Source organism: Xylocopa sonorina, chromosome 5, assembly GCF_050948175.1.
Source record: "Xylocopa sonorina isolate GNS202 chromosome 5, iyXylSono1_principal, whole genome shotgun sequence".
NCBI classification, from domain to species: domain Eukaryota; kingdom Metazoa; phylum Arthropoda; class Insecta; order Hymenoptera; family Apidae; genus Xylocopa; species Xylocopa sonorina.
Window position 1 is genome coordinate 4,565,177 of NC_135197.1, and position 17,967 is coordinate 4,583,143.

The 17,967-nt window shown below is 47.9% G+C and overlaps 1 protein-coding gene across 2 annotated transcripts; it reads right to left on the minus strand.

Moving 5' to 3' along the window:
• Nucleotides 1-54: 54 nt before the first annotated feature.
• Nucleotides 55-16,803, minus strand: LOC143423501 (clotting factor G beta subunit). 2 transcript variants are annotated; one of them, XM_076894878.1, is made up of 5 exons: nucleotides 16,495-16,803; nucleotides 8,626-8,809; nucleotides 2,054-2,358; nucleotides 1,148-1,299; nucleotides 55-478 (listed from the first exon to the last, which is right to left on the minus strand). In XM_076894878.1, exons 2-5 carry the CDS (start codon nucleotides 8,715-8,717, stop codon nucleotides 314-316), a joined length of 714 nt encoding a protein of 237 aa, XP_076750993.1. In that variant the 5' UTR covers nucleotides 8,718-8,809; nucleotides 16,495-16,803; the 3' UTR covers nucleotides 55-313. The 2 variants fall into 2 exon arrangements, with proteins under 2 accessions (XP_076750993.1, XP_076750994.1); XM_076894879.1 differs by lacking the exon at nucleotides 16,495-16,803 and adding an exon at nucleotides 14,210-14,363.
• Nucleotides 16,804-17,967: the final 1,164 nt, after the last annotated feature.

The following is a 17,967-nucleotide window of genomic DNA, read 5'->3' on the forward strand; positions in this document are numbered from 1 at the left end:
TACATAAATACATTTACGATATATTAATAATTTACAATACTGCCGGCGGATATTGACTAGATAGAAACAATATTTTATAAATTATTTACATTTAATTACGACGATGCTCTTTTGAATGTCCTACCAATGATCGTTTTTATCACATCTCGCGTTATCAGTAAAATACGCGTCTTGCGCTTTACAGCTCCTTGGTCTTTGATAAATTTATCTTTTTCAGAAAGTTTTCGATATAACGCGAGAACTTCGAGCACACAAAACTGTTTCGAGAATTGGTTTCTAACTTCGAAAGTTTTACAAAACACAGAATTTCGCTTCACCGTCTCACATGCTGCGTGATCCAGGGTATGTACTCCGAGACTCTGGTGTACACACCCGGAAGTCGTGGTCGAGCGCATCCTACTCCAGACGAGACTACCCCTACGACCAGTACGTTACCGCCAGGCTGACTTCCGACCATCAGAGGTCCGCCGCTATCAGCCTGAAAAAAAATACTACCCTCAGTTCTTCGAGCTCTACTCATTTATCGTACTTATTTTATTCTTAATGCAATTTTATTTCTAACATTTGCATTCTTGTAGCACTTATCATTTCAATCATATTATTTACCCAAAAACCGCAGCAATCTAAACGTAGACGTTCGAGGCCACCTGAATCTATTCATCCGTATAGAAGACAATCGTCAAACGATTCCGACAGGAAATCGTAAATTCACGATAAAACGTATCGAGTTGGAAACATCGGCACGTACTCTTCTTTTTTTTTTCCCCCTCGCAGTTCCGATAATTACGTTATACCAGACCGCAATATTTTGTCAACATATTTTTCGATGGTTTTCACTCCCTACTGGCCATGTTTCCCTCTTTTTTTTTTTTTCGTCCCCTCCGGGTGTTTTGTGGTCGAACGATTCGGAAGAGCCCGGACCAATCTCTGGCTGTTAATTCAACGCGCGTACGCATCTACACGAGCTGCCGGATATTTATTGAAATTCGTGCCGCGGTTGTTCGACAGGGCGTGAATTTCGTATATACGAACGAGTGACACGGGACCGCGGTGTCTAACTAGCCGCGCATAAACGGGAAGAAGATCGATACACGCGGGACGTATCGAAAGGGGGATGAAACGGGGCGCCCAGAGGATTCTCACTTACCCAGCAAGAGTCCCGGCCGCCTTCTTCGTAGCCGGCGCACATTTGCTTCTGCTCGACGCGAGTCAACCTGCCCTGGCTGGCGTACCACTCGCGGCACACGTTGTTCTCGATCACGCGAACCTCCACTTTCTGCAACACGTCCGCTCGTTTATCTGAAAGACAAAGCGACACAGGGGTTTAACGCCAGCGGTCGTCGGTTACGAACAGACTTTTCGCCCAATCAGAATTGTCGATCAACGTTAAGCGATGAGATCTAACCGGGACGATATTCAAATCGCGAACGAGATTGTACTTTGTTCAGCGTCGAGGAGCGAGGGAAACATTTTGCTGGAATATTTCGCGAATCGTATAATAAGCGAAACGTTGGTAACGGTGGAGAACGTTAAGGGCCATCGAGGGTAGATTCTTTGCGTTCGTTCAGGAAAGCTTGTAAACCGTGGAAACTCTCAAGTCGAGCAGAAATTTGATTTCGAAGGCGTCTTTTGGTCAAAGTCCGATCGGTGCGCTAACCTTGCTCCCTTTGATTCGCGAATCGCCAATGAAAACTTTTGTGAGACGCGATCGCAGAGGGAAGCTGTTGACGGGGTATTCGCGCAGCGCACCCCTCTAACTCCCCCAAACCCTGCAGTGTCGTTAACGAGAATAAACGGACTGTAATAATGTCGCGAGCTGCCTTAGCTCCTTTTAATCGCACTCGACGCATCGACGGTGCAGATCGTTCGAAAATTCCTTTTGCAACGACGCCGGTCGATTTACTCGCCAAGTTATCCGGCCACGATTTTCTATCGTCCCATTAGTCCGACGAAACGCCGAGTAATTAACATCGACGACTCTCGCAGGGCTTCGGGGCAAATTAACGGGCAGAAGGAAGTGGTACGGGTGCGCGAGGGGGAATTATTTACTTACATTTGGATGTGTCTTCGCCGAACCAACCCCAACCCGCTGCCTTGGCTAGCTCACCGCCGAAGGCGCTGTACCCTGGTTTCCCTGTGGCCACAGGTAAACAGGCGGGTTTCACGCTCTCCGACCAAGCGATCGGCCTCGCGAGCTCCAGGAGGGCAATATCGTCCATGTATTTCCCGCACTGGTGGCCCGGGTGCAGGATGGCGTTCGAGACCCTCTCTTCTTTCGACGCGGGCACTTCCGGCCCCTTCAGATTGTACTCGCCCAGGCTGATACGCAATTGACCAGTCGGAATTACAGACGTGGACCTGCGACGCAGAAAAACGGGAACGGTTACACGAATTTGTCTTTGAACCTGACGTTTACGACTTCGTCGCGGCACATTCTCAGCGTTCCTCCATCGAGGTGTAAAAGATTGATCAAGGGGCAGTGATTCAAGTGCAACGCGTTCGATCCTTCATCCCGCAGATCCTCGCATCGCGAGCCATCGCGGGAACGCTCGGCCGAAAAACCAGCGAAGTTATAACTTCCACTTTGCGCGCATTACGGATACATGTAGGCCAAGTAGGACAAATAGCTCGCCAGGCTCGCCCGTTTTCGGCCCGCGAGCAGTCAAAGTCCGACGGCGACGCCGGCAAGTAATCATCGTGTAGGTTAAGTGAACGAGGAACGAGCCAGCTAAGAACTATACCGGAAGAGGATCGCCGTTGCGCGTGTACCGTACCAGCCTCCTCCTCCTCCTCCGTCGTCGCTTCTTTCCGTTTCTTCATTCCCTAAGTATCCGCGGAGCGTGCAAACGGAACAGCCCCATCTCGCCACCCCCCGCTCTTCGCCTGCAATTATTTAACGGGGATTTTTGCTCCATTATACCGACACCCCGGCGTTGCCGTCGACGTCGGCGCGGGCGTAGGAACCAGTCTCGAAACGCGGCGGTTTCGCTTAATTAATCGGCGACGCGGCACCCGAATAACTAACGAAATTATGGCAGCTTCCAGAGAGAGAGAGAACCCCGCGCTCCGCTCTGAATACGAGGAGAGAGGGGCTGGCAGGGGGGATGTTTCGTCCTAGTTTCACCGCCGCCTCGAATCCACCGGCTCCCGCTGAAGGTACAATCACACTCGAGCCGCTTTTCCAAGTTTCAAGGTTCGGCCTCTTCTTACAAAGGCGTCCCGTTCTTAATGGACCCTTCCATCATCGTCGTGGCAGTTTCATTGTTCCGGCACCCGTTGCGGATTATACGACTCACCACGGATGCATCATCCCCGAGCGGTTAATCCCTGTCGTTATCGTCGCACCCCTTCCAATTAAAATGCACCGCTGGCTAAACGCTGGGCCGCGCCCACTGGTACAGGGGACTGGAGTGACCTTTTTAATTGGGAACGCGTCCATTAATCGCACCGTTAATCCGTTTGTAAACACCTGTACTCGGCGAACGGGATCGCTGTCTTTGTTTAAATCGTGCCACCGACGTGGAGATCGTTTCGATGGGACGATGGTCGATGCAGGGTGGGAATAAGTGTGATGTGAACGATGGAGTTGATAAGAAATGGTAACGTGAGAGTGGTGAGGGATTTGTTAAAAGCGCAGGGGGGATACCGCAGGTTGAAAGACCTTTAGAGTCGATTCCTGTATGGGTCCTTTGGAGGGTAGCGTCTCCACGCACCCGAGTCGCTGCGTCCGACCAATGCTCGACATTGTAGGACTCGCAGAAAGTGGTAGCAGCAGTGTTGACTGTGCCAAACGGTTTCGTCGAGTCTTAACCGTCGACTGATTGGAAGATTGCCTGTACGATGCAGAATTAACGACGGACAGTTTCATAATTCCCGGTACATCCTCTATCTTTCGGTCTACGCTGTATTATCTCCTCTGTCATCCTCTTCCTGATTTTTCCGCGCGATAGTTTAACGAACAATTCTGTTTCGCGCGTAGAACCGCATTAACGAAATTTATTCCGGCCGTTTCCGTGAACGATAAAGAAAACGCGGACAATGCCCGTGGCTCGGGTATATTTTCACGAGCACGCGCTACACTGGCAACATTTTGTCATGCGTTTTGCATGGCCGCTAGCAATTACCGAGTGGTCTGTAATCTACACGCAATCATGGTTTACAACGCCGAAGCTTCGTTGGATTCTCTCTACGGCTACCCTGTCCAGTTTCAACCCCCTCGTCCCCTCTCGACCATTCCACCACCCGTTCGCCTGTCCCTCTTTCTCTCTCTTTCTCTCTCTCTCTCTCTTGTCTCTCTTTCCCCGCGTTTCTCTCGGTCCCCAGTCTACACCAGACGAAGACAGGGACAGAGAACGTCTACACGTTTCATCGAGCAACACCGTTGTCTCGACGTTTAATTACACCAGCACCGACAGTGTCCCGCATAAATCTCCGCGTCCTATCGGCGCGGAAAAAAAGAATATTTTTTGAATCTCCCCTCCCCATCGCTCCTCCATTCCTCTCGGTGATTGGAAGAGTTCCCAGGATCCTGTTATGACGCTTCGAATGTGATTCTCTTAAAACGGAAGGGGAGGAAATTACTTTTAAATCGAATCACCGTATCCTCTTTTTCCACCCCGTTTTTATTTTTTTATTTTCCTTTTTTTTTTAATACCACTACTCCGAAACGCGGATTAAATTGATTCACAGTTGCTCGCTTCTGTTATTGTTTCCAATTACTTGTAGCCAGTTATTATCGGTGCGCGTGTACCGTTCGGGGGAAGGCTCTTTTGCGCGTCGTTATAGCGTGGAACAAATTTTCTGCGTTTCCCGTTAGCGCCCTAACGCTTTGAAATTTAACGTTTAACTAGCCCGCATAAACATCCCCTTGGTTATTTATTCATTGGACGTACTCAAAATTCCGTAATGCATTCTTATCGAATAGCCATGAATATTTTCCCGGGCGCAACGACGATTCGTAAAATGTAAATCGAATAAATTATACGCGGCGGGCAAACAAAGGGCCGACACGGTCGATGGCTGGTCGCATAATTAATTGCAGTGAATTCCGTGGATATCGTTGAAGAGTCGTCGATGATAACGAGACCGATTCGAGCCGATCGTGTAAATAATTCCGTTTACGGAAACAGTCAATTAATTACTCGACAAAAATGGCACCTGGTGTCTGCAGGCGCACTTTTACCCCCGGCCGATATTATCATCCCCCGCTGATTTCCGTTAATTGTTCGTAAACAATAAAAATGTTGTGTTATACCGTCGCGCGGAATTAATTCGCGCGTCCACCCTCGACCACCCCGTTCTGGGTGTTTCTCACCTGGAATTTAATAAAAGGCGCCTCCACTTGACTTTATTCGTTTCCGGTTGTTTGTACGGGCAAATAGCTGCACGGTGTAGTTTTTAGCTTGACACAACGCACCCCGCGTTTTCACTCGAGCCGTTCCGTCCCGGGAAAACACACGCTCGAGGTTTCATTTCGAATGTAATCGTCGCTCCAATTAACATCGATACCCGGTGTTCCGCGTGTGCTGCCGCGTGTACCAGCGCAAAGCCAAGCCGAGACAACGAAGCGGCGGCCTGTCGTTTTGTATAATTTTAATGAAGTGATTGATCGTTCATTCGGCGGCACGATAATCGCGAAGCCAGACGACAAGGGACGCGTTTGTTCTGATAACGATGCTCGATGTTTCACCATTTTGTTCGCATCCGTAAAATCCACTGGTATGAAATCTTTCTCCATTCTCGCTCTTTTTTCATCCGCATTCGTTGGCAACCACGTTTTTTGATCGCATTCTTTTTTTTTTACGAAATTTATCTGATCCAGGATTAATTCTGTCATTTGCGGATACGGTAGGGTGATATTAAAGCAGACAGCAATGACATGACACTTTTTGATAAATAAATTATCGTCAATTCGATATTTGGTTAAATGGTAACTTCCAATTATATAAGAAGTTAATTTGTTATATTTGACTTGGTTCACGTGATTGTTCGTAATTAGTATTCAATTCTATGAAAGAATTTTTTAAATCGAAGAATCAGTTAAAACATCGTCGTCAAAGAAGAAAGAACTGAATCGCTGAATTTCATCTTTTACGAGAAAAGAGAAAAAGAACATCCTCCCGTCAGTTGTGCCGGTTTGTACGAGGAATATTATACGCGGAAGTGACTCAATGGAAATTAGTGTCACGTCATTCCAGAATTTCGTCATTCCACTATTTTTCTGTTTCTCTTTTTTTTTCAGTTTTCATACGTTCCGTAATTTCCAGAGACGCGTGCATTAAACTTTTTATCCCTCCGGCGAGCGTGATGATTTTTGCAAACGACGGGACCGTAATCGCCGTCCCGAGCAACACGAGGATTTCTACGTTTTTAAACCCGGCATACATTCGCATAGATTGCGCGAATGGATTAACTGGATTACGACGCAGTCACTTGCGAAGCTTTTTGAGGTGCCGCGGTTCTTAAAAAAATTGCACCACTCGGCTGTTCCTTGGCTACGTTACTTCTCCGTTTTGTCTCCGTATCGCGCTAGGGAAATGCCAATTTACGCGTGAACAATTATCCGCGAGGACTCAGTTGAAATTACCGAAAGATCGTTACTTTCGTCGACGTAATGAAAAGTTGGTTCAAGCTCGAAGCTTTTTACCTTATAATCGTTTCGGCCAATTTCATCGAAGCCGGTACTCGTGGAGTTAACTTCGTTCTTAAGGATCTGTGGCGGCACTCGCCACTAGAGGGACAGCACCATTTACACTTTCCTGAAAGTACCCGATGACCCATCGTTTCCAATATATAGAAGTTCTGAACTGTCCCTAATATCCTAGCGTCTAAGGCAGGGCCTGCTAGGTAGCCTTACTGATGAGTCCACTAGCAGGCCCAGGACGAAACGTTCTTCCCCTCTCTTTTCCTTCCTTCTTTCTTCCTCCATCTTTACAGCACAGCGAAAACCGAAGCAGCGCAGCCGCTTCAGATCGATAAATTTGATGTGGTATTTACTACCTCTTAAATTAGAGAACGGAGCGAGACGTTAAAAAAAATAATTTCCTAGTGATCTTGACAATCTTAACATCGCGCAACGTTCCCCAATTCATCATCCGATTTCGTTCTACAGATTTCCAACAGAATTTCCGACGATTACCCAATTATTTCTAACAATTCCCGCATCCATTTCATATCGCGTCATAACTTGTTTAAAATCAAAACCTGTCCAACGATTGTAGTTTCGCACACCGTTCTAATTAGCATACAATCGAATGATACTCGCGGAATTATAATTTACATTTAAATCAGTTAATTACTAATTATGAACCGCGATACGTATATTGAAAATTCCATGGTCCACGAATCTCCGAGCGGTTTTCCAAATTTTTTCCATTTACTCGAACGATATCAGCCGCGATACGTGCGAGCCCATATTTTTTTATTACACTCGAAGGGAAATGTATTCGTAACGCATTTGCATGACGATGTTTAACCGCGTCGCGTCGAATCGCGGCCGTTTGATCGTCCAGATTCGATCAGAATAATGGCATCGATGTTGGTCGAGCAAGATGGTTGATTTCGTTGACATTTCACGAACGTCATCGAGAGGGTTAGACAATTTTTGGCACGCGTAAAACAGTCGCGAGTATCGTTATGGTAAGATCTGTTCACTGTAGCCGACCGCCTCGCACCCTAACCAACCCCCTGTCATCCTGTGTCGCGCGCGTAAATTCGATTACGGGGAACAATGGGCAGCTTTCCACGAAGAAACAGTCCGGTTCTCTGGCACGAGCACATTTTCGACGGCCACCTGCATATTGATTGCGATCGAACGTGTACACCAGCGTTATTGTACAAGAGCGGAGGTATAAACTATTCGATCGATCGATATTAACGTTACCCACCGCCCAGTCTCTGTAATGCTTTGAAATTTAGATGCGCCGTTCTTTTTTTTTGATATTTCTCGCGAACTGCGCTTCCGTATGGATTGGACGGGCCGGTTTATTTTGAATTTATAAGTTATCGAGGCGGCAGTCGAGGGGAACATCGGACGATATAAAATATTGGATAGTTTTATAACTGAAAGGGATCCGCTAGTAATTCAGTGCCTAAAAGAGTAACATTTTAATTTGGACAGACGGTTCGTTCTCGATTGTAGTTTATTCTGCATTTCTGATAGACAGATCGGCTCGATTGGCGTTACGCTGGCTGGCGTTGGTCACGGAATGTTCGAACCGTTCTTGTTTACTGTTTGATACCCAGCGAGATTGTATTCCGTAAAGAACGATGTTCATTCCGCTCTCGTTACAATATTCATCCTATCGGATGCCGTATGGACTCCCGTATAATTTATGTAAAACGAATCTCGTTTACTTATAGACACAGAAACGCGAACCGAGCGTTTCGTCATTTATCGTGGATTTCGTTCGCGTCGGCACAGTGGAATCGAGCGTGTTACACGTGTTTGTTCCGTCTTTAAATTTGATTCACGCGTCGATCGGGAACGTGATTCCCGATTTCTTTCATCAACGTCGTAATTTCGATCGATCGTTGTCGAAACGATGGCCAGTCGTTCGTTAAACCCCTCGATGCTCGATAAAATAGCGTGTACGCGGTTGGAAGAGAAACGTGGAGTTTACTTACGAGCAGAGGCAGTGCGCTGCGGTCAGGACGAATCTTGAATTAAGAATGGTCCCGCCGCAAAAGTGTCCTCCCTTTCGGCTGATGCTGACCATCCAAGGGAATTCGTGTGGTATCGCGTTCTGTCCTCCCACCAGCCTGGCCGTGCGTGTACCAATGTCTCCTTGGCCGCATGGGACGTCAGCGACTGTTATCGCAAACATCGTATTCCTTCGTTAACAGCCAGTAAGCAAAGAAACGTACTCGGGTGCAAAACAAAAAGAAGAAGAGGATGGAAGAAAATGGAACGCTCTTTTAAATTAATTAATTATCAACGGTATTTTCACTATACTTCTGGATTATTTTTGAAAATTGCTTTTCTAATTCAGAGACAGAACGAAATATTCTCTCCCCATTTCGGCGTTCCACTTTTGTTTGCACCCAAGCGCGTACAGAAGCGTGTATAGAATTAGGAAAAGGGATTAAAAGGGCTGGAGCTCATCTTCGTCGTAATTAAACGGAATTGCGGGAACAATGTACAATTAAACGGGAAATGGTTTCGGAAAGTTGCGACCAACGGTGGACCCTCGCTCCAGGTTCCCTCGGTTTTTTCATTAATCGAACTCGCACGCGATGCACGCAGCCACGTTACGCTAACGCTACTTGTTCCAACTCTCGTTACGAATAGCCATCGTGCAAGCGGATTGTCTATCAGTACGAGAGAAAATGGCGAAAATAACGAGAAATTCGGATCACTTCGAGTCGTTCACAGCTCGAAATATCGCCAGGCTATCGCGTGTTTCCGAAATTACCCCTTTCGCGGGGATTCGAAACTTGCTTGGCCCGATCCGTTCTTAAACCTGTTGACTAATTTCGTAAGACACGGCAGTATCCGCAAGAGGAATCGCTGGCCTCCGGTAAACAACAGTCTTAAGACCTAAACCACCCCTAAATTATTGCCATCGCGCGAGAAAGCCACGGAGCCAAGGTTTCAATAGAAACTTGCACGCAGCCGATCCCACCATCCCTCCATTCGTCCAGTAAAACGGTCAACGTCTTTAAATCCGTTTGTCTGGCCTAAAGCCGGGTTGGCCGGTAAAACCGCGGACGAGACACGTCCAGCTGGTGATGTGCAACCGTTTAATTGAAAGCTGAAGCAGCGCGTACAACGGAATGTTAACCGATTCAAGAGGAACCAGCCCGCTGACGGGCACCCCGGTACTGGCATCGCGCGAATTTAATGCCCCGAGCAGATAGGGATAGATACCGGCCGGATCTGTCACCGCAATCCCTGCGACATACCCCTGGCCCTCCGCCGAATCCGTCCGCCATCTCGTTTCCCCTCTCGTTTCACGCCTCGGCTGATTAATTGGACCTCTACGTCCGCACCACCGATCCCACCCACTCTGGTTTCGGGACCCACCATCCCCCCGTCTATTCCTCCGCGCGACCCCGCAGTTTCCAACCCTATTCTCTACTTCCGTTCGCCATCCCCGTCGCGGCTCTTCCTCCTCTCTTCTCGCCTCTTCTCAGCGCTACGATGTCGGCTGTAACCGAGCGGGAAGAAGACGGAGAGAACGAAGTGACAGGGCTCTGGGGGGGGGTGGACGGTGGAAGAAGGGAGTCGGACAGAACAGGCATAGAATTCGAAGTCACCGCTATTCGGAAACGCGTAATAGATATGTCAAAAGCAGACTGAACATGGCCCATGATAATATGCTGATGCCTTCGCTCGCGCCATCGGCGACTTCCCCTTTCGCTCGTTTACCCTATTCCTCGGCCATCCGCCCAGCCTGATCCCGCTCACGACCGCGGCTACGGCTTTTTTTTTTGCCCGTGGATAGACGGACGGACAGATTGGAGATTCTTTTTTCGGGAGTCTTTTGTGCGGGTCCCGGCTGCCTGCAGGTGGCAGCGGATGGGGTTATTTTAACGGCTCGAAGAGCCCGGGACCGGGTGCTGGGTTCGAGCGGCGCGAAGAAAAGGGAGCCCTCGGTTCCCGTTTTCTTCCCCCGGTATTCCCTTCACGGTGGTGGCTTTATGTCGATTTAATCTGTTGCTGATGCCGTGGCGGACGGGGTTCAATGGGTGGGCCGGACAGGTGGCTCTATTGTGTCTGGAACGCGTTCGGTGGATAGAGCTAATTAAACAGAACGTCAGCCATTGTGCCCTCTAAAAAGTAATAGAATACTATGGTATCGCCGAGTTACGGTTGTAGATATTATCGATGGATAATTAAAAAGTCTACCTATCTCTTGTTTTTATTGCTATTTTTTATTTTATTTTAGATATGTTTTTTGTTTTTTTTTTTATTATTATTAAAGCACGCGTGAGCTGCCGTCGATTGGCCGAGGCACGCGTAGAACGTGGAAACAGATTGTAAATGAAATTACGATGAAAATTGTTTTTATTGAAACAAATTGGCGCAAGGTAGGAAATTCTCTTTAATTAAACGCGTATATGCCTTTTTATCACTTCGCGTTCGCCCGCGCGGCGTCGCAAATATTTTAACCCGAAAAAATTTAGATTTAATAATAGGTTGCCGTAATTAGCAGAACGTGTTTCCACGTTTCCGTAGCACCTGTTTACGGTGTCTGCGGGGAGCATTAACCGTGTCAACAATTCTTCCATTTACCATTTTATTTGCTTTCTGTCTATTACGCGTTTCGCTTCACACTCGTTTGCGCCGCGGAAACGCAGGGACGTGTTCGCGAACGTAAACGACGCGGATCATGACGATGAATTCGCGCGGATGAAAATCAGTCGCGAAAATAAAAAAAAAAAAAAACAGCGGGCAGGTGGGGAAGAAAGGGATGAAAAACGTCCGTTTAAGGGACCCGATTACAACCCGTCACGTTGCAACCGCTATTTTAATCGCTCGGAATATTTTTATCGGCGACGCGTGTAATTTTCATGGGATCCGCGGGACGCGTTGCCCGGTCGGGCGTGAAATTCAGTAGTACAAAACACGAATGTCGCGGCGCATGAGATATGGGACCGTATAGGATTAATTGAGCCTGTCTAGATCGATGGCAATTTATCTTGATAATTAATTTATCATGCCACTCGATACAGGTCGACATTATAACCTGGTGGTTATGAAAATGATTTAGGTAATCGCAATGGAAATATTTTGCTAATAATATTTCCGTTCCGCGCGCAGAGAGAATCCCGGGAATTTCGAATCGCGCAAGTTGCGGCTATTCCAATCAATTCTGCCCGTCATTCTATCTCGCGATGGATCGTGTCGTTTCGATACGAGAATTCGAGGCTGTTACCTTTTCAACGTGCTTTTTAAACACGCACGATTAGCCTCATTAGCAACGTATAATCGAAAAATCGGAAATTTTTAACTCCTTGTTTATTCATCAGAAAATCGTTTCGATTTTAAAGGATCGAACGATCAGTTTCAGAAGAGGGTGAAACCGCTATCGAACGATCCATTCGTACCGTGTTTCATTACCAGATGAAACGAGTTCTGAAACTTAGCTGGTTTACTTGAGGAATACTCCGCGCGTACACAAATTCTCTTCCATTGCTTCAACCAGGCGAGGTTACATACTAACGGAAGTCGATTCCCCGTACCGATAAGATAACGAGCGACGGCAACGAGTTGGAGCAATTTTCAACTCGATATCTCGCGGTCAAAGCGCGCCACGGTTCCCATTAATCACACGCGTCTTCTAATTACCATTCGCGATCGCTCGAGATTAATTTCCACGAAATACTCGGAAAAGATCCACGGGACTTCGTAACGGGGTGGTTAATCAGTTACGACCGTTGCGTTTCATCATCGTACGATCGATCGCGTCGACCCGAAAGCCGACGTAACTTTCGTTTCGCTAATTTATCGGCGATTACGCGTGGCCATTAACGTGATTACCACCCCGTGCGTGCGTCCCATTAATTTGTCCCTGGCCGTTCGCGTCGAACGCGCAAACTTGACGCGTTGTCGTTGCGAGAAACACCCGAAATTGTTGGCCCGTACGGCGGTAATTGAATTTCTGCTGGCGTTGGCCAGGCACAACCTTCGCCGGGTTAAGAACCTCAGCGTACGGGCACGGTCGTTCGGATGCCGTTGCCCCGCCGTCCAAATTTTCGCGTCGTCGAGCTGCTCGAGGCCGTACACTTCCTAAGTCCGTCGTCCTTCGGCTAGGTTACGCGCCTATTTCGCTATTCCGCCCGTCTCTTCCGTGTACGCGATCCGTGGACAAGCGTCCAAAAATTTCCACGCGCGACCCCTCGTTCCTTCACTTCCTCGACCGTGAAATTTTCAACCCCCTGAAACAACAGCGCCCCGTTCGTGTTTCTCGCGGTTGCAACTTTAACGAAATGAACACCGTCTCGTGGATTTTCTCTTTCGCAAATATATAAGTTAGGATATTAGAACCAGTGATCGTTCCATTATTCGAACAGAGTTCCATCGCGACACGTTTATTATGCTGTTAGTTCGAATGTAGGAAATTGTACGCCTCGCGCGCTATAGAATCGTTTCGATCGTATGGTAGATTATAAATTACCATATATTCGTTTCGGACGTTCTGATCGTTTGGGATTCGCTGTTTTCGCGACTCGAATATAGGTTGAACGGAGACTGGTCGGAAGTATAATTGTTCGCCAGGCGAACGGTGCGGTTACTGTTTGCCAGAATGATATCCACGATATGGATGCTCGCGATTACGAGAATCCACGTCTTCCGGAACAGTCGATCGCGACGATATTTCAAGGCGGATGGATTTAAATTCGATTCGGATTCGTTTTAAGGTGCAATCGCGCGTGGCCGGTCGCAACGGGGCGGCTGCGTTATCCTCGCGTTCGTTCGGTAATGAATGACTCCGAAAATCACCCCCGCCCCCCTATGTTAAGCCTGTCATTTCGCGTAACTGCAATTCACGCTGTCCTGCCCTTTCGCTCGCGCATAGATTATCGACGGGGGACTAATGTCGCGGAAAATTGTTACGTTTAATAAATATCTGGCTGGGATCGATACGGGCTTATAGAATACAGCCCGTCGTTTTTGATGTCCCGATATGCCGTCTGATGAAATCAATTGCAATTTCCACGACCGCCTCGACTTCGAACAATCCATGGCTGCGCGATACAATGGCGATAAAAGTACGAACACCGCGTGCAGAAATGGAACGAACGGATTCAAATGGATTCTCTCTCTTCCCAGATTTGAATTCTATCTTCTTTGATTCCGCCCCGCATCCCCTTTTCTTTTTTTGCTCTTTCTCGTTCAAAATGATTTACTCTTACGGATTATGATGTCGAACGGCGTTTCTCGGTCACCGAGTGAATATGTAACCGAGAAAGTCGATATGGTAATGCCAGCCACTAAATCCCGTTTATTAACTTCCTGCGTCCTGCAGGAAGCCCGCTCGCTCCTCCCTGCGCTTCGACTCGCTTCCGTTTCTTATTTAATGCTCTCTAATTCCGTTAAAAAGTCCGGCGTTTGAACTGCGCTCGGTTACTTTCGATGGCAAGCGGAATAATTGCGCGACCCGAAGCGATTACTCGAAAATGGTACCAGGAAGCGAGGAGGACGCGAGCACGCGAAATGTTGGACAGCAACGCGGCATCGACACAGTGAATTGTTGTTACTTACAATTGTTGTAGCTGAAGACCGGCTCGACAACGGCGAGGAGAGACAGGAGAGAAAGAAGCACAGCGGAAACGGCGCGCGGTACCATGCCTGTTCCGGTTTCGTCGAGCGTTTCGTCGGTGAACAATGATAAAGTGTCGCAGTGATCGGGCACCGGGGCTTCTTTATACGTTGGTCCGTTACGATTGCATCTTTGTCTCGCCCACCACCGCCCTTTCGCGCGTCACACGCTCCGTGCCGGTGACACTGAGCGGAGAACATCCGTGGGCCCGCGGCCGTCTCCTATCCGATAGGAAGCTCGATGATAATGCGAGTGCCAGGCCCCGATGCCGCTCTCAAGGCGATTCCTTCGCACTTAATACGCCTCTCGCGCGGCTGCTCGGTCAAGGGCCAAGGGATAGAGATACGCATCGATCACGAGTTTATGATTTTGTCACCCGCCAAGGCCCAGCTACGCACTTTTCTTTTGTTAGATACGAATGGCCTGCAGGTGTTTGTGGATTGAAAAAAATCATCGATCGATTCTCTGGTTTGGATTGTCAAGTTTTCTACGTCCATTCGCGCGGGTTACATTAAGTCGTGTTATACACGAATGAGGTACGAGATTTTATTTCTGACGCTAATTGGAAAACGCACGGTGTAATTGTTGTAACGTTAAACGTTGCACACATTTTTCTGCACCGTATTCTACGTTTTCTTCATTCCCCTCCTAATTTGCCGCTGCGAATGCGTTCAGCTCGAAACAGCGCGGGACTTGTTATTCCGTGCAATCTCATTATGCAATAGTCTTTCTCATAATCTGCGCTTATTTTCGGAGGAAACTATCCAATTACGCGCCCCTCCGTTCCGAATGAGAATTCGGACGCCATCAGTATTCCGTTCTTTTCGTCCCTGCCATTTTTCGAGGAAAAACGCGGCTTCCGTTCCAGCGACGCGACTGCAGAATTATCCCGTCCTAACGTACGCAGTAACGACGCCGAAATTAAAGCTGTTCGTGGCGGGTAATCGCATTTCGTACACGCATACATTCTCCACGACGTTGTTATCGTCGACAAACGGCAATCGGATTATGTGCCTACGAATAATCACTGTGACAGGTGGTCAGGATAATCGGGGAACAGGGATGCTGTTGACCACGTGTGTTTCGCTGTAGAACGATGCAACATTAGCAGATACAATCTCGTCATTAGACCCAGGCAAAATTGGGGGCCGTTTCTTGTCACCCTCGTACAAACGATAACGCGTATTACTGTTCCGGAAGATAGAACCGCGAAAGCAATTACCGTACGAACGTTTTGATCGGGTTTCGTTTCGCGATTAATCGCGGGTAGATTTTTCGCCTGGCTCTGAATTACGAGGATTTTCGGCTAGATTAGAGGAGATAAAATGAATTTTAAAGTTCCATTCCTCTTGGCCCTGGGTATCGGTTTTAATGGGCCGTCTATCTTTTATTTATTGCTCCTTTGGGGGATTCCACGGATTAAGTAAATGAACCGTCGCGATAAGAGAAATTTGTAAATTATGCTCCTTTAGAATTACTCTGTCGTTTATGACAACTTTAATTCGGTGAGTCACGCAGTGACTCAAATGAGACTGCCAATATCTATCGACGGTACCTTTTCCTTTTTGTGCGAGGTCAAGATAACAGCTCGATTAGTCCAGAACGGTCTGAACAAATCTCAACTTCGTATTGCTCTAAAGGAGATAAGAACTTTCAAAAATACAACCCTAAGACTGTACACTCCCATTCATCTTCGTTCATTCTATAAACCAACCCCTGAAAAATCGCCAAAATATACGATAGAAACGGCTGCGTGAAATAAAACCTCGATGGTATCCTGTTGCAACGAAAGTCTTTATTCTTCGAAGGATGTCCTGACGCTACAAAAACTGTACGCACATTGCGAAGACACTCGACAGAAAATCTCTCAAATCAATAGGCTTCTTTCATCGTTTATATTCAGCATTCTATTCTTTAACGAAAAATTCTCGTTGGACAAACAAAAGAGAAAAATTAGAAGGCCAAATTTTCATTCGAAAATCTAAGGATGCTACTCGCAACCCCTGGTCGTTTCCTGGTCCTTGACAGCCAGCCGGTGGGCAGCCTTCGTTGCGTGTGCGGTCACGCATGCACACGTGCATACGGCAGTCGGTACGCCACGGGGAATATGAAAGCGAGAGTCACTCGACTGTTACTCCATCCACGTTCCTCTGAACTTGACCTACTCTTTGTCTGCGCTCGCGGCGCGATCCGCCTCGCTCTTGCCAACGGCGGAAACGTCACGTACCTCTTCCGACGAGCGACACCGCCGCTCCCAGCCCGGGGCCTCGCCTTCGCCGACAGCCAGACCGTTCGAGAGTTCTACCAGCGCTCGACGACTGGTGCCACGCGAAATATTCCTGCAGCTGGCTTTAACCGGGTTAAGCTCGCTTTTAGCCGCGAGGAGATCGCACTCCGCGGCACGTTCCCCACGGACGCGGAACCGATAACGGGCACCCCTTCTTCGCGCTCGATTCGCTACGCCACATCCCCTCGCCCACACCCGTATGCATCCTCTTCCGGTCTTCTTCTTTGTCTTCGGTCTAATTGCTCTCGCTTTGCCGCGATCGTTGCTAATGATTCGAATGTGGGTTCGAGGAGATTGTTTGCTCAAGTTTTTCTTCATCCTTGCAGTAAATTGAGTTGCAAGTTCAGGAAGCGTGATTTATTCTCCTAATTATTGTTCGAAAGATTTGTGAAGTTTGTTGTGACAGAAAGAGCGTCGATGGATTCCATGGTTTGGAATCGTGTTTTTTAGAGGAGTTGTGAATCATATTCGAGTTCGTATCGCGCTTACGTGTCCGCGTGGCAAGGTGGTTCGTCGTTCAGTGTTAAATAACAGAAGGCCGGCTAAATATTTGAGAGGTTGTAATTTTAGCTCGTGGCATTGCTCGCTCGTCCGTACACGTGGTGAGGTCGAAGGCCCTGCTCTCTAGACGGCGAGTCACTGACATCGCGAGGTCGACGAAAACGAAATTCAGTTCGGTGCACTTGAGATAGCAGCCGGCCTTCACCGTCCACGAGTTACGATCTTCCGTTTAATCATTTATTCCACGGAAAGTTTTTTGTTTGGGGATCGTTTTCGACCGACGAGCTGCGCGTGTTCCTCGATCTTTCATCTCATTGAAATCGTCACTTTCCGCGAGGATAACCGAGACATTTTCTTTCGTTAAAATCTAGTTCTCCGTTTATTCTATTTCAATTCGTCCACTTTTCGTCGCAATCTCCATCGTGCACTTCGAAACAAGACCTCGAAACGATCGAGGCAGTGAAATTCTCCGCGTGTTCGCGTCTGTTTTTCGAGCCGTACGATCGGAATTTCACTTTCTCTCGGAGGTTGTTTAATTCCGTTACCGCGACACACGCCCAGCCGGGAGAGACTCCTGGACCGACGGCTGTTCCGGTCGAAACTGCGGGAAAACGTCGTCGTGTTCCGGAACTCCCGGCGGGAATCGAATTGTAGACGACGAAAGGACCGCGAGCCTCGACTGCGGACTATTAATGGCGGCGAACAGAATGTTGCGAATCGAATTGATTTCGGTGTACGAGGTGGCGAGTGAAACTTGTCCAGCCAGCCAATCAACCGGTCGATTCAAGGGGAAGGAAATCGAGTTGCGTCGAGGCTGACTGTAGAAATGATACTGCGACGATGCTTCCGATGTATCAGAATCTGCTCTTCAATGGAGATTGTTGACGCGTGACTAAAGAATTGTACGCGAAA

Coding starts and splice junctions, on each gene's coding strand:
- LOC143423501 (XM_076894879.1), bottom strand. CDS start 14,294: ATGGTACCGCGCGCCGTTTCCGCTGTGCTTCTTTCTCTCCTGTCTCTC. Junction 2,359..8,625: donor GCAGCGCACTGCCTCTGCTC/GTAAGTAAACTC, acceptor TCTGCGTCGCAG/GTCCACGTCTGTAATTCCGA. Junction 1,300..2,053: donor CGGCGAAGACACATCCAAAT/GTAAGTAAATAA, acceptor TTTGTCTTTCAG/ATAAACGAGCGGACGTGTTG.